General features: G+C 47.1%; 1 protein-coding gene across 2 annotated transcripts in view; it reads right to left on the minus strand.

The window, feature by feature from the left end:
- LOC124250085 (liver carboxylesterase-like) overlaps positions 1-16682 on the minus strand; it is a 66528-nt gene extending 49846 nt beyond the window's left edge. The window contains exons 1-5 of one of the 2 annotated variants that reach the window (XM_046681840.1): positions 16603-16682; positions 13488-13695; positions 9917-10061; positions 4295-4428; positions 1816-1969 (exon numbers count right to left, since the gene is read on the minus strand). In XM_046681840.1, the coding sequence (XP_046537796.1) occupies positions 1816-1969; positions 4295-4428; positions 9917-10061; positions 13488-13695; positions 16603-16654 (693 nt within the window). In that variant the 5' untranslated portion in view covers positions 16655-16682. The remainder of the gene's footprint in view (positions 1-1815; positions 1970-4294; positions 4429-9916; positions 10062-13487; positions 13696-16602) is intronic. The other variant, XM_046681841.1, reaches the window with a different exon arrangement.
- Positions 16683-16907: the final 225 nt, after the last annotated feature.

The following is a 16907-nucleotide window of genomic DNA, read 5'->3' on the forward strand; positions in this document are numbered from 1 at the left end:
AGTGGAGATGAAGAGAGTTTATGCTCACAGGAGGGGTCTTCAGGAGCTACACCCATCCACAGCTCTGCCCTGGCCCCTCCCCTGGCGACCCTGGGGCTCAGTGGACATGACAGGTCTCCACCTGGCCTGGCCTGTTCCCCAGGCTGACCCTAGGACATGGTTTCTCCAAGAAAACTTCCCTCAGCTGGAGGGAGCCAGGAGCGCAGAGTGAGGGACAGAACAGGAAGTGAGTGGCACATGCTGATTATAACAATCCAAAGTGTCTGGAAGACTCTGAGAAAGTCCTAGCATCACTTTAAAGACACAGTTCTGATTCTGCATTTCCATTACTCAGAATATACCCTAGGGAAGTGGATCTTGGAGGCACACAATGATTTCTAGGAACGTTCATTCTATTCATAATAATAAAAGTTGGAAATAAACCAAGGCTCCAATATTATGAGTTTAGGTAAAGAAAATATTTTTCATTCTTACCATGGCATAGTACACGACTATAAAAAAAAAGTTATGAAGAGTGGCTAATGTTTAGAGAGTTATTTATGTTATATTATAATGCTAAGGAAGATTTTTGTCTAAAAACTCCTAGGTAGACAAAGAGATAGATAGATAGATGGGGCGAGTCAAGGTAAAAATACTAGAAAAATACGTATCAAAGTGTCCGTGGTGAGTATCCCTGGATAACGGGATTTTGGATGATTGTTTTCTTCTCTGAGGTTATCAGTGCTTTTGCTTTTGCTCCACTTTATAAGACAGAAAAACATTTTCCTCTGAGTATCAACTATGAAACCGATACTTGTTTTAAAAGGACAGTAATAGCACTGACCCTCTGCTCAACAGTGAGGCAGCTGGAGGGCTCCTCACCCCTCCTAGCATCTTCTAACCTGGTTTTCCATCCTTTCTTCCCTCAGTGTCTCCCTCAGCACCCCCCATCAGCAAGACAACCCAGGCTCCCAGGTCACGTGTCACACATCCCCTGTCCCATCCCTCCCCATCCCACCTTCTGACCCCTCCTCCCTCTTACCTGCTTCCCCCAGCCCAGCTCATCCCTCAGCCCAGAGACTGCTGCCCTCCCTCTTGGGCATGGTCAAGACATCAGAACCCCTCAGAGGAGGCCCCTGACCTGTTCTTAGTGCTCGTGTCCCCCTGACACATAGATCTGGCTTCAAGCCAAACAGTGACACTCTGCCCAACTCTTAAGGTTGCCCCTTCTTTAACTTTGTTTTGTTTTTTTTTTAGGAAGATAAGCCCTGAGCTAATCTGCCGCCAATCCTCCTCTTTTTGCAGTGGAAGAATGGCCCTGAGCTAACATCCGTGCCCATCTTCCTCTACTGTATATATGGGATGCCTGCCACAGCATGGCTTGACAAGTGCTGCATAGGTCTGCACCTGGGATCCAAACTGGCAAACCCTGGGCCACTGAAACGCAATGTGTAAACCTAACAGCTGCACCACCTGGCGGGCCCCAGGCTTGCCTCTTCTTATTAATAGTTTATACCCATACATACTTCCCAAATGAATTAAGGTAAGTCCTAATGTCAAAATTATTAGGAAGGAGAGAGAGAGAGCTCAACCAAGTGAGAAGAGGAGGAATGTCATTGTTGCAGCTGCTACTGGAGATTGTTACGCCCCTTGGACGCTAAGCTGAGCTCTGATCTTCCTAGGGGCCAAGGAGAGCTTGGCTATTAGCTCTACACCATCTGGAGCTTTGAAGAGTGGGGTCAACCTTACATCTAGGTCTTGTAAATAAAGGAGCCCATGACTAGACTGGTCTCCAAGGGTCCCATCAGAAACCACATCAGAACCAGGAACACTTACAAGAACAGAGACACTTCTACCTCCTGCTGACTCTCCAAAGATGGTCACGGAGCCTGGGTCCCCTCCAAAGTTGGCAATGTTCTCCTGGACCCAGCGCAGTGCGGCCACCTGATCCAAGAGACCCCAGTTTCCTGGGCTGTGTTCGTCCCCTGTGCTGTGAGTAAGAGAACAGAGTGGGCTGGGAGCAGAGACATCATGGCAGGGCCCTCAGGACCACAGATGGGGCTGTACACTCTAGGCGAGCCTTCTGGAATAAGATGGGGTTTCCACAGCCCTGACACAGGGGTCTCCACCTGCCTTCCTCTCCTGTAGCATTGTTGCGCTGTGGGCTGTATGTTCCTTCCTCTGGCATCTATTTATTGAGCATCTGCTATGTGAAAACACTGTTCTAAGAACCAAGGAGCACATCTGAGAGCAAAACAGGCAAACCTCTGACTACACAGAGCTCACACTATGGATCATAAACAAATAAACAAATAAATAAATATAGAATATGATGTCAGGTAGTGAAAGTGCTTTCAGGAAAAATAAAACCTGGTAAGGGAAATGGCAGAGGTGGGACATTGGGGTCCTATCTCACATCACATGACCAAGGAAGACCTCTTTGAGGCTGTGATATTTGAGTAGAGAGCTGAATGAAACAGCACAAGAGCCATGCAAATATCCAAAGAAGAGAATTCTAGGTGGAAGAGGCCCTGGGGTCCAGTGAACAAAGTGTGAGTGTAAGATATGCAGCTAGAGACAGTCCTGTGGGCCTTGGCAAGGACATCGATGTCACTGTAAGTAAGGAGGGAAGTCACCGCAGGGGAAGGACTTGATTCCATTTATGTCTTCAATGATCACTCTGGCTACTGTGTGGATCAGATAGGGTACAAAAGTAGCAGGATAATAAAAGTGGAGGTTGTTACTAATAATCCAGGCAAGAGGCACAGAGGGCTTAGATTAGAGTCAGTGCAAGGGTGGAGGTGAGAAGTAGCTGGATTCTGAATGAATCTTAAGGTGGAACCAGAGATTTTCTGGTTCACTGAATGTGGAATGTGAGAAAAAGAGAAGAGTCAAGGCTGACAACATGGTCTTTATCTTGAGCAACTGAAAGGATGGAGCTGCAGCAGTTGAGCATGGCGTGCTGTGGGGAAAGTAGGAGCACTATTTGGGGGAGGGGCAGTGGGAGTCAAGGGTTAATTTCGTCCATGTGAATTGTGATGTGCCCTTGATACGTCCAGTGGAGACAGCAGGAGGTAGATGATGATGTGCCTCTGGGTTTCAAAGGAGAAGCCGGAGCTAAAAGGAGTGAGCTGTGAAAGTGCTCTCTGAGGTCACTCTGGGCGGGAGTGGAGACGGAGAGGGAGACACACACAGAGGCCCGAGGATGGGGATGAGGGAGGTCCAGGGAAGAAGCGGAGAAGGAGCAGTGCGTGAGGTAGGAGATGGCCAGGAGCCCAGAGAGGAATCACTTCCAAACTGTATGAGCAATTGTGTGTGGATGCTGCCAAGACTGTGCAGATGTTTGCCAAGGTTGAGCCAAGAGCTGGGTGCTGTTTGTGACCTCAAGCAGAACAGTCTGGTGGTTTGGTCGGAGTCAATACCTGACTGGTCTGGGTAGAGGAGAGACTGGGAGGAGAGGAATTGGGAAGGGCTAATGTAGCAGTTTTATTGTAAAGGGGAGCAGAGAAACAGGCCATAGGTGAAAAGGATGAGTGGTCTCAATGAAGGCAATACATCCTTGGACGTGATTCACATGGGATAACCCTCCTCCAGCTCCATAGCTCTTCCTAGGGAGTAGCCCACCCCTCCCCCAGCCCACCCATCATCCATCTCAGGGTCAGAGATGCTGGGGTGAGTGCATTCAGAAAGGCCCACCGGAACTGTGTTCATGTTTCCATGGAAACTCTATGGTGAAGACTCTAGCCTTAACTTATGAATGTGCTAAATGAAGAAGGAAATGGGATGAGAGGACCTGACATTCCCTGGGAGGGTTATTCTTTGGGATCAAATGCTGCAAAAACTTCCCAGCCCTAGCCAGCCATTCCTTCACTCACAAGCATTCATTGAGCTCCCACTACGAGTCTGCTCCTGCCTTCCTTTCCCATGAGGTAAGATGTGTAAGACTCTAACTGCTGTGCTGCATGCTAACTGTCACTTTAGAGGCTGCAATGTGCTGGGGCAGCACAGGTGAAAAGGAGAAGTTGACTATTTCATAGGAGGTAACACCTGAGTTGGACCCTGCAGAATGAATAGGAGTTTGTCAGACAGAATAGGCATTTCAGGCAGAGGAAACAGCATATACAAAACTTCATAAGCAGGTATGACCAGTGTTGGTGGAGAATGAGAAAGGAGGTGGGTCCCAATTGTGAAGGGACCTGAGTGCATTACTTAGAAATTTAGCGAAGATTCCCTTAAGGTCTGACATGACCAGAATTGGGTCCTAGCATCCTTGCTTTGGGGGCCAATGTGCAGTGAGGAGAGTTCAATATCTTACCTGAAGAATCCCCAGATGCCCAGGCGGTACTGAATGGTCACCACCACCACGTTTTCAAGGGCAGAGAGGGGCAGCCCATCATAGGATGATGCTCCACCTATTATCAGACCACCTCCGTGGATCCACACCATCACCTGGACAGGGAGGAAGATATACTGGATATAGAGCTGAGAAGGATCTTAAGAGGTTGTCTGGGTTGGTTGCCTACCTCTTGTCCATGAGTCAACGAGGCCTGAATTTACCAGTCCCCAGCAAAGGTGGAGCAGCCTGTAGCTCTGCTCCCCCCTTCTCCAAGCTGGGCCCAGGCCACCACCCTACTCAATGAATCCTCGTTGCCCCTGCCTTGTCTCTTCAGCCATGGTGATTTCTCTTTCCAGGGCTCTTCATGCTGAGAACATCATCATGGGAACAGCCAAGACTGAGGGTGTCATCTTCTTCCCAACACTCCCATCACCCTCATGCCTGGACCCTCACCCAGCTCAGCATACTCTGCACACCACAGCCCAGTACTTCAGCTTCATCTTAGTTACCTCTTATTTGGTGAATTAAATTTCTCTCACACATGAATGATTATCTCAAGAAGCACACATGTCCCGGTGGTATGTCTTCCTGTTATGACTTCCCTCTGCCTCCTCTGGGTCTCTAATTCTCACTCATCCTCCAAAGCCCAGCCTAAAAGCCTCCTCCTCTCACAAACCTTCAATCATTTGACTAACATGCTCTGAGAACATACCATGTGCCAGGGACTGTGTTAAAAATCGAGCAGATAGTGGACTCAACGACTCACAACATATGGTTCTTGCTTTTAAAGAGCTCACACAGTAAGGAAGTTAGAGTCGCTAAAATAATAATATTGTAATAATTTTATTAGTAAAAAAAGGAACGTGTAATAAGAACTATGTGCCAAGTACTGTTGTAAGCACTTTAAAATAAACCATCTATGAGGTAGAGACTACTATTGGCCCATTTAACAGATAGGGCGACTGAAGCCCTTAATGTGCCTGAGGTCACACAGCTAGTAAGTGGTAGAAACAGGGCTTCTATCCAGGCAGTCTGGTTCCAGAGGCCACGTGGGGAGTCACCCAGCACACGGCAGCCAATGACCATGGTGCAGTAGGTTGGCTGTTAGGGTGGGAGTAAGATCTTTTCTTTATGAACATTAATAAACATAATCCTCATTTATAATGGAGTTGGGAGGCCCAAAGGGAGAACTCTCATGAATCTGCCACTTAGCAGCAATCAGGAAGAAACATACCTTGCGTCGGCAACAGGAAGTGATATTACTTACTTCCCCAGCAGAAGGAAAGAAGAAATTCCTCCTTGCTCAGCAATGGCTCAGCCAATAAGAAACTTCCATAATTCAGCCAATGAAAAGCCATTACACTTCGAACTCTCAGTTTCCACCAATGGACTCTTAGTTTACAACAGCCCCTCTCAACTTCATAGAAGAACATTTCTCTTCTTTCTTTCTTTGGACTTGCACAGAGTTCGCCATTGACCACGTGTCCCAAATTGCAAATCTTTACTCTTCCTGAATAAACCTATTCTGTTGGTAAAATAACTGGCTGTTTATTTGTTTTAGATCAATAGTATTTGGTGACCCATATGGGCATCCAGAGAAGACCCCAACAACTCCGAGGCTGGTGGGCAAACAGGTGCAGTACCCACAGAGCCCATTGACCTTGCTGCTTTCTCACCTATGATAGAGTTTAAGGGAAAGTTTTCTCCTGGATCTTGAGCTGTACTCTCTTTGTATTTTGAACCTATCCAGCCCTTATTTTGAACCTCTCGTTTCTGCAGAGAAGCCCAACAATCAGCCCCAGAAAAGGAAAAACAAGGTTGGAATTTCAACAATTGTTCATTTGATAAAAAGAGAAAGCACTGGTGTGGGCCAAATTACACCCCAGTCCTCCCAGAGACTCCCATTCCTAACCACTGTACATGCATTGAGTCATTGGTCCACCAACAAAATGATAGCACTCATGCATCAATATTGGTGGGAAAATACTAATAAGTCTGCAAAAAGCATGTGTCTCACTTGTTCCACTTGTCCAAATCATGATCCAGAAAAGGTCGTTTGCACTGCTCTCAGACATTTAAGGTGCCTAAAAGGCCTTTGGAGGTTGGGCAGATGGATTTCATACAGTTGCTCCTATGTCATGGATAAATATGTTTTAGTCATGTCTGCAAGTTTCCTCACTGGAGTGGAGCCTTCCTCTGTAGACAGGCTGCTGTCTCTTCCATGGCTGAAGTCCTTTTGGAAAAGGTTATTCCTACCTGGGCAACCCCTCTTGAGTTTATAGTGATGGAGAATCCATTTCACCAGTCAGGTGCTTCAAAAAGGCTCTGCTTTTTTGCTGGTTTTACACTTTCACTGTGTTTCTACCCTCAATTGTCTGCTTTAGTTGAATGCACTAACAGCATTATGAAGATTCCCTTGGCAAAATTGGCAGAGACTTTCCAAATACCTTGGCCCAAAGCATTACTATTGGTCCTTCTAAGTCTCAGATCCACCCCCATTGGAACTCATAAACCCTCACCCTTTGAGACAGTCACAGAATGGCCAATGCACCTGGTCCCTGACTCTTTGATCTGGAGCTGATAAAAGGAGATATACATCAATGTTTGAAAGGCATAACTGCATTTATCAAAAATAACCATGCTCTGGTAGAGCAATCTTTTCACACTGCGCTCCAAGGGGGTGAAGACCTTAAGCATCACACCTGGCAATCTGGAGATTTCCTCTGTTGGAAAAGACACCTCCAGAGATACTCTCTTCAACTTTGCTGGAAGGCCTCTATCAGGCATTAATAACTAACTCTCGTGCTGCCAAACTCCAGGGAATAGGCTCCTGGGTTCATGTGACGCCTCTAAAGAAAGCACCAAGTCCTGAGTGGACCTGCACTCTACCTGGTAACCTGAAGGTACAGATTTCCCAAATGGAAGGAGATGACATCTGATGAGACAGCTTCTCAAGATGTCAAGACCAGGCCTATCAGAAGGACACACACAGACCTGGGTGGGAAATGCCTGATAAATCTCCCTCCTACACCTCCTTGTTCTCGAGTGAGACCACAGTAAGTTTGCAGTCTGTTCACTTTCCGTCTGATGTGGGACACAACACCCAGAAAGGTCCTTCCTGGCATGGAGGGACAAAAGGCCACTGAATTCAGAACAACCTGACTCTTGATCACCAATGATTTCAGAGAAAAATCTTGATCAAAAGGGGAAATGTGAAAATTCATAAACAGAAACCTCATTTGAAATGGAGTCAGAGGGCCAGAATGGAGAATTCTCATGTGGGTGCCACTCAACGAACACTACAGACCCCAACAGGAAGAGGCATACCCTGCATCTCCGACAGCAAGTGACATTGCTTACTACCCCAGCAGAAGAAATAAGAAATTCCTGCTTTCCCAACAAGACCTCAGCCGATGAAAGACGGCCATAACTCAGCAAAGGAAAAGACACTGCACTTCAAAAGCCCAGTCTCCTCCAATGGACTCTGTTTACAACAGGCCCTCCCCAGTTCTAAAAGAACGTTTCTCTCCTTTGTTTCTCTGGATTTGCACAAGGTCAGCCATAGATTTCATGTTCTGAATTGCATTTATTTGCCATTCCTAAATAAATCCATTCTGCTTGTCAAACAACTGGCTGCTTGCCTCTTATGGGTCAACCCCTTCAACTCTAATTAATGTGTCAGGAGTGCTTGACTTGTGTACCTTGCCAGGCACTGACACAGAGCTGGATATTCATCACTGAACACTCTTATGTGAATATCCCAGATTTGAGGAAAGAGAGCCAGGTGTCTCAGCTAGTAAAAGGCAGAACCAGGATTTCAGCAGAGACTCTAGTTCCGGGAACTGTGTCCATAACTAGAGGTCTCCTGCCTGCAGGTCCAGAGCCCCTGTCTTCCCACACCTCTGATCCCCGCCTGCCTCCAGGTGGAGGGGCTGAGTCTGAGTCATTTCTGAGTGAAGGCTGAGCCACGGTCGGGGCAGCAGAGATTTGCTGAAGTTAGCCTCTGTCTGTGCAGCCCAGACGGTAAGACCCTCGAAGTCAGGGACGGCTTGGCAGCCATTGTATGTTCCTCCTTCCTCCTAACCCCCAAGACCAGCTATGTATATGAGGGCACTGGGCACATCTTAGAAGAAGAAATAAATGAATGAATGAATGAAAGACTGAGTAAACTTTTGTCTTCACCTCTTTGAGCCAAACGTACAGTGTGTCTTCTAGTCACAAGTTCATGGACGTCCTCTTCCACTCCTGGGCATCACGTCAGGTGTGTCCTGGGAGATGGCTGGGTGCTCACACCCCTCCCTTCTCTACCCCAGGGATCCCCTCCTTTTCCAGCAGACCCTCCCCACCTTCCAGCCTGAGTCTGGAAGCCTGCTCCATCTCTGGGCCTCCCTTTATCCAGGAAATGCTGACTCACTGGGTCATGAGGCGATGCCAAAGACAATTAGGGAGGGAAATTAGCTACACCAAGGTCCCAGAGAGTTGGCCAAAGGCAAAGGAAAATGCTTCTTGGATTGACCCAGATTCTGCCTCCACAGTTCTGCCAGGGGGCACTGTCAGAGAATGATCTTTGTGGCTGAGGACAGGCCACACACAGGCTTGATTTCCTGGTCTGTATCAAAGAGCACAGGTTTGAAGATCAGAAGACTCGTGCTCTTGTCTACCAACCCTCCCATGTGACCTCCCATTTTCCTCTCTGGGCCTCAGTTTCCCTATTTGTAAAGGAAGGATTGAGTTGTTGGCTTATCTCTAAGGTTCTTTCCATTCTAATGTTATTGGAATTTATGTCTTATCTTCTCAGGATATCATATTCCTAAGCCAGCAACTAATGGTAACCATTCTTATCCTTCTATTAGCCTGAGAGAACTGGAAAAATTAATATGTGCATTATAAATGTACAGCCAATTCCTCCAAATATCCTGTGTCTGTCACTTGGGGAAACTAACATTAAGAGGAGTAGAATGTGCTGCCCAAAAATTTTGGTACGTTGATTGTTTTGAATTAAGCTTATTGAAGAAACAGCCAATGCAAGAAGGACACTCTAACCCTCTTTTGTCTCCTGAAAGCAGGAAGTAAATGTCCCATGTGAAGGGTACCCTCCCTGCACCAGGAGGGGGAAAGGCATCCTGATCACCAGAGATGGGGAATTCAAGGCTGAGAAGGCTGTGTAAACAACCTTTGTCAGTTCCTCTTTAACTTGTTACCCTAACCTAAAACCCTTTGCTTTGTCCAATCCTCCCTAGTATTTCTTTGTCTAAAAGGTATAAATGTTGCTGTTTTGGTTATTTTTTTGAGTCTTATATTTTTATGAACTCCGGAATGTACGAAATTAAATTTGTATTCCTCCCGTTAGTCTCACTTGTTTCAATTCAATTAATAGGCCAAGCAAAGAACCTAGAAAGCAAGAAAGGAAAAGTTTTCATCCCCTGCAGTTCCCTGTGGCCACATGGTCTGGCTGTGGTGGGTAAAACAAGTCTTGGGGCCCCTGAAACAGCCCTGGCTTGTGGCCCCACCCCAAACTGCCTTCATCCTCTTCCAGTCTCCACCAGAAGATCCTGGAGGGCTGGAACTCACCAGCCTTGACCAGTGGTATCCACTACTTACCGGCAGCCTGCTTTTCTTCGTCAAGTCAGCGGGAGTGTAAATATTTAGGTAAAGACAATCTTCGGAAAACTTGAGAGGCATGTTCTCCTTTCTGTTGGTAAGGAATTCTGAGAGCATCTCCCCCATCACTGCGTCCTGGGAGCACCTGGGTAGAGTGGGGAGAAAGAACTCCTGAGTCACTCAAAGCTAAGCAAGGAGACGTGTCCTGCAGTCAGGCCCTGCCTTGGACTGGGAAGTTTATACTTGTAGCAGAGGTGCTCTTACCAGACTGGGGACACTGGAATGGGCAGGAGGCTGCCTGGGGATCTGGGTGGGGGGCACTCAGGTTCACTCATGTCTTTCAAGACTGTGTATAGTGAGAAGAACTGGCATCTGTCCCCTTCGCAGAGCCTTCAGGATGCCCTGGGTCAAGGAGAGGAGGCTGCCTCTACACTTGGGAGAGGACCATTTCCTACATGCCCTGGACACAGCTTGGCTCTCCCCTGGGCTCTGTATGGAGGGCTGCAGGGTGATCATGTTTGCACCAGGGAAAGAAGGTTTGCTAGTCCATGGGAGACTTTTATAAACCATGAGAAGTCACTCAAATGGCAGACATTCAGGGCGTACAACAGGTGAGGGAAGAAATATTTGTGGGGCAACATTAAAATAACTGTGTTCTAGTCCTGCTTCAGCCACTAATTGGCTGGGTGGTCTTTGTTGAATCTTTCTTGCTCTGGGCCTCAATCTGCCAGATCTAGGTGAGGGGAGTGACTTCTACAAGGGTCTTACAGCCCTGCCATGCTAAGATTCTACCACCACCCCTCCCAGGCAAGCATTAATGGTTGCGCTATTAACAGATCATAAGGATTCAACATAGATTATAATTGGTAACATTTACTGAGTCCTCCCAGTGTGTCAAGTATTGTACTCCTGGTGTATTAACTCATTTAATTCACAAATCAGCCCCAAGACAAAGGTCCTATTATTATCCAGATTTTATAGACAGGAAAACTGAGGCACAGACAGGTTAGAAATGCTTCCTTCACACAGCCAGAAAGATCCATACAATGGAGTGCTTATATTTCCAAGGACATTACAAGAAACTATTCTAGATCTTTCTGTACCCTGAAGGCAAGCATTGCTGCCCCTAGGAAGTAGATGAAGAAACTGATGCACGAAGGTGCTTGAATGGCACAGCCATCAAGCGACAGAGTCTGAGCCTGCAAAGGGGGTTTCCTGATCTTCACCCTGGGGGAACTTTCCCCAGATCAGCAAGAGCACGGGGTATAATACTCACAAAAAAGAAAATCAAATGTCAAAAAAAGGAAAAAGAGTTCAAAGTTACTAGTATTAAATTAATGCAGAATAAATATAAAAATTATACATATGTATTTAATTATTTTGTCTATTCATTAGCCAGAAAAGATTTTTTGATAACCCCAAGGATTGCCAAAGGTTCAGTGAAGGGAAGTTTTCACTTCTTAATTCTAGCAGTGTAATTGGAGCATTTCTGGATGGAAATTTAGCAAAGGTGCATATTCTTGGACCCAGAAATGTCATTTCTTAAAACTTATCCAAAAGTTTTCATGAGTGTGCACAAATATTTAGCTAGAGGATCTTCATCAGAGTGCTATGTATATTATCAAAAATATCAATAACAATTTAATGACCCCAAATAAGAGATAGGGTAAATAAATCATGATTCAATAATCAAGGTAATACAGGTGATAAATGTCATACTGTGATATTTCATGACATAAAATGATGTTCATGATAAAAATGAGCAAAGCAGGTTTCCAAACTGTATAGTGTGATGGGATACTTTGATCTATAATAAGAGATATTCATTTGCTCTTCCTCTATTTTCTTGCACAGAACTCCTAAAACCCTTGGAATTTCCTAAGTGACGAGACCTATAAAGTTGTCTTTTATCATATTAGTGAGTTGACTTTTGGACCCCACACAATATTGGCTTTTGCCAGGAGAACCAACCAGTGATTAGAGGGTTGGAAATTTTAGTCCCACTCCCCTGACCTCTAGGGAAGGGAGAAAAGCTGGAGTTTGAATCAATGGTCAATGGTCAATGGTCAATGGCCAATGATGTAACCAATCATGGCTATGTAAGGATGCATCCATAAAGAACAAATGGACAAGGGTTCGGAGAGTGTCCAGGCTGGGGAACTAGAATGCCTCCCTGTGCCACAGTGCCAGGCCCAAACTCCATGAGGGCAGAAGCTCCTTTCTTCAGAACCTGGTGCTATGTACCTCTTCATCTGCTGTTGCTTAAAATCCATCCTGCAATATCCTTTGTAACAAACCAGTAACCTAGCGAGTAACCTAGTTTTCTGAGTTTGTGTGCCACTTTAGAAAATTAATGAAACTCAAGGAGGGGATCATGGGAACCTCTTATTTATAGCCAATGGCTCACAAGCACACATACAATCTGGACTTGCAGTGGGCATCTGAAGCAGAAGGCAGTCTTGTGGGACTGAACCCTTAACCTGTGGAATCTGATGCTATCTTCCATTAAATAGTGTCCAAATTGAGTTGAATTGTAGGATACCCAGCTGCTGTCTGAGAATTGCTTTTTGGTGTGGAAAAAAAACAACAGACATTGGCATTGCATGCAGATTCTTAAGTCGTTCTATTTTTAGGGAGAAAACATGCAGCAAATAAAGACTAGAATAACAGAATTCAAAATATAAGCAGAAGTTCTCTCCAGGGGGTGAAATCGTATATGATTTTCATTTTCCTACCTTTCCTTACCTGTACTTCCTCATTTGTCTGTCATAAGTCTGCATTACACTTACAATCAGGAAATAAAAATAGTGAACATTATTTTTAAAGGAAGGGAGAAGAGTAGACAAGAAGAAAAAGGAAGAAAAAGAAAATGAAAGGTGGCAGCAAGAGGTGGGACCCAGGAAATTCCAAGAAATGCCTCACTGAGATGAATAAAGTCTAAAGGATTGGGGTACCCTGGGGTGTGGCCAAGGGGCTTCTTTGCCCAACTTGGTCAGAAGGACTAGAACACACCAACCATTGCTCTGCTCATGTCTACGTGGCTACACACACCTGGGAGTAGAGAAATTGCCCAGTCAACACCCCAAAGCACTCCCCACCCACACACTACCTCACTCATCACTCTGCTCACTGGCCAGCTATGGAAAAGTTCAACATGGGAGAATAAACAGAACTACTACTTGTGATCTCTTGTACTTGCTTACTTTTTTATTGCTTTCCAAAGCATTGATCATATTCTCATATATTATTGCATAATTCATTTATTAATTTGCATGTTGTTTATTATCTGTCTCCCCTCCTAGACTGCAAGCTTCATGAAGATGGGATCTTTGTTCTGTTCACTAATGAATCCCAGGAACCTAGAACATGCTGGCACATAGTAGGTGTTTAATAACTATGTGTTGAAGAGAGCGCTCTAGAATGCTGTGAGAGTTCTGGAGTGTCTCTAAGGATCTACAGTGTTTTGAGGATTCCAGAACAAAGTATGAGCCACTCGGAGGATGGCCTTGGCTCCTTCCTGCGTCACTTTGAGGCACACACCCAGTGAAAGATGCCAAAGCCCCCGGCTTACATGGGAGGGTAGGAGGTGGCATTCTTGACGAAGGGCCATGGATCTGCAGGCTGCGGCGGAGCAAACCTCAGGGATCCCAGGGGGGGCTTGGCAAAAGGGACCCCCAGGAAAACGGCCACGGGCTGTGCAAATCCTTCCAGGCTGACGTGCTTCCCCAGGACCTTGCCCTGTGCGGTGTCCACCACAGGCTGTGAAGATGGGCGCCCTGCTGGACAGCAAGAGGAAATGAGGACACGTCAATGGTGAAAGTTTTGACCTGGATCACAGCTGGGTCTTCCCACTCTCAGCATGTGCCATTGAATGAGTCACCTCAACTCTCTAGGCCTCAGTTTCTTCTTATGTAAAAGGGAGAGGAGGTCAACTGTCCTTCCTAACTCCCAGGGCTGTCTTAAGGAGCAAAGTGGACACGGAGGTAAAACGGCATCAAGTCAGAAGGAAATGCAAGAAGGAAAGCTGCTGGGAGTGAAGCAGACATTGGGGTTGCGCTCTCAGGAGCCCTGGAGACAGTTACCCACGAGGATCCTGGCGCTGAGCTGCGTGCTGGATGGGAGGATGGACAAGAGGCGGCCCCTCTTCTCAGAAGCTCTGAGCCTTGTGGGGAGAATGAGCCACATACACGCTCGACCCTACTGCTGGGGAGAAAGTGGTCAGTGTCCTGAGAGAGGGACCAGTAAGGTCCTACAGGAGTTAGAAGAGGGAGCGAGGCCTTCTGATTGGTGGCATCCTGGAGGCGGTGACCTTGGAGCTGGAACTCACGGTAGGTGAGACTGAGCAGGGGAAGATAAAAGAGGGATATAAAGGTATAGAGCAGAGAAGAGAATGTGCCGAGGCGAGACTCTGAGACAACAAAAGGCAAGGCCTGCCCGAGGAAGAGTGACGGCCCATGTGAGTCAGAGGGAGTCTATGGGGGAGTGGAAAATAATCCTGGGGTGAGAGAGGTTCATGTCTGGGAGGGCCTCGAATGCCAGGCTAAGGATTTGAGCTTTATTGTGGGTAAATGAGCATCAGTGAACAGCTCTGGAGTATGGAAGCGTAACACCATCAGCTTGAAGAGGATTCTTCTGGCGGCTCTGAGCAGGGTCTTCCAGAGGGGCTGAGACTGGGGTCAGATCCCCGTCTGTTCCGTTCTTGTGGAGCAGACAGCTCTTCCTCGCTGAGCTGAAGTTCCTCCCCTGCAGCTTCCACATCAGCCCTGCTTCTACCTGCTGTGCCCGTCCTGAGCTCCCATGTGGCAGCGGCCTTGCAGACCCCTGAGCCTGCCCATCCCTCAGGCCTCCTCTCGTCCGTCCTCAGATGGTTCCAGCATTCCTCGTAGGAAATGATGTGTAGCCTCTCGTCCTCCCAACTGCTCTCCTTTAGATGTAGATGAAAGGGCTGCATCTCCCTCAAAGTGTGTGGCCAGAGCAGAAAGAATAACCCAGACTTCTTAAAGAAGAATATGCAATGCTAACCTTCAGGCGAGATGAAGTGGACAGAAGCCAGATGCCGAGGGTGAAAAAGAGGGTGATGGGGTGAGAGGCATCAGCAGTAACGGTAAGAGCGGCAGTTACCATGTGTGTTATAGGTAATGTTGTATACTGAGCACTTCCTATGTGCCACATTCTGCATTCCAGGTCAGTAAAATTAATCTTCACAAAAGCTTTGCTAGATAAGTGTTCATATACCTGTTTTACAGATGAGGAAGCTGAGGAAATGGAGGCAGCTACTATGGACTTCTAAAGACAGCAATGTGATGGGACTCGCCAAGTGGTGACCCTGGTTGGGAAAGATCCCTCCTAATTTGGCTCTTACTCTGCCCTGATCCTCAGTTCCAGGCCTCTCATGGTGTCACAACACCAGAAAGAAGATAGAAACCAGATGGAACCTGGGCTGTGAGGACACTGATGTCCAGAACACTGGCTCTGGATTCAGCAATCACAGATAGATTCCAGTTCATGATTTTCCGTTGACCTTGGTCTAATTCATCTGCCTGTCTGAGTCTCAGTTTCTCCATCCTTCAAAGTGCACAGCTGTATTCTGAGGTCCCTTGCTTCCCCCTTGTATTAAATGTATCTTTTAGTTTCTCTGATCAGATTCTTTGACATCGAACGCCTTGCCAACTCTGTAGGGACCACCCCTCCCAGACTCAGCCATTCCTAGAGGCAGGAATCAGCTGGTCCTTCCAGCGTGCCAGAGCCCACACCCCAACCACTTTCTTCATGGGGCTCTTACACGCCAAGCCACTGTCATCCTGCCCTAATCACTCCAGGATCAGGACCCTGACAGCTGTGGACAAGCCCCAGGCCCTAGACCAGTTTGTTTAGTTTGAAAATCCTATACCTGCTTATGCTGCCTCACCCCTTCCTTCCCACAGCAACCAGGATGAAGACTCTTGTCCCCAATTCCTCCTCCTCCCTCTGCCTCCTGACCCACTTGGTGCCTCACCTTGTGGCCACCAGGGTAGTGATGTGCCCTCTCCCCTTGGGAACTGGGAGTAACTATCTTTTCAATGGTAGTCGGCTCCTGCTCCGTTGGTCTTACCCCACCTCAAATTTCTGTTAATACACTAAATTTTAAAACCACCCCTTCCTTTATGAATCCTTATTTTGCACACTTGTCATGCCAGGAACTGTGCTCTTTAGAAACAACAGTGAGTTTCCTCCTCACAATTGACCAATGAATTTGGTATTGTTTTCATTTACATTTTAGGGGGGGGGTGGAAACTGAGGCACAGAAAAGTGAACTACCTTGCCTAACGACACATGGCTTGTAAGTGCTGAGCTGAGACTTGAATCTGCGCCCTCTGGCCTCAAAGTTGACATTTATATTCTGCTTTGTCACTCTCCCTGATTTGGCCATATCTGGACTAATATCAAGGGGAAAAAACTGAGCTGTCCAAAGTCCTCATCTGGAGGCATGAAGTTAGCTGGTGCCCTCCTGCACGTGGCTGGGGCAGCTGAAGTTGGGTGTATGTCCTCCCCTGGACGAGACTGTCTGGGCCGGGCGCCCCACATCTGGAGGGCAGCTGCTGCGGAACCTGAGTTCTCACTCCCTTGTCCTGTATGTGTGTCCCTCACCTCGTCCCTGGACCAGGATTTCCAATGTGCCCCCCCATCTGTATTTCAGAAGGACTCACCCCAAACTGTGGAAGTGGACAAGGAGACCAGGACCAGAGCGAAGAGCCCCATCTCAGAAGGACAGCAGCTCCTGGGCCTGCAGGACTCAGCGCTGCTGGGAGGGGCTGTGCAGTCAGTCCCAGAGCCCCGCCCCCGCCCTGCCCCTCAGTTGCCTCCCTCCCGGCCAATGGCCTAATCAGGCAGAAAACTTTCCCGTTCCAGGGATCTCTCTGAGCAGTTTTGGAGCCTCTAGACCACACCCATCCAGAGTTTACCCTCTTATCTCAGCAGCACAGAGTAAACTCCCATTACAGATAGCCACAGA

The sequence above is a fragment of the Equus quagga genome, chromosome 13 (genome assembly GCF_021613505.1).
Source record: "Equus quagga isolate Etosha38 chromosome 13, UCLA_HA_Equagga_1.0, whole genome shotgun sequence".
NCBI lineage: Eukaryota > Metazoa > Chordata > Mammalia > Perissodactyla > Equidae > Equus > Equus quagga.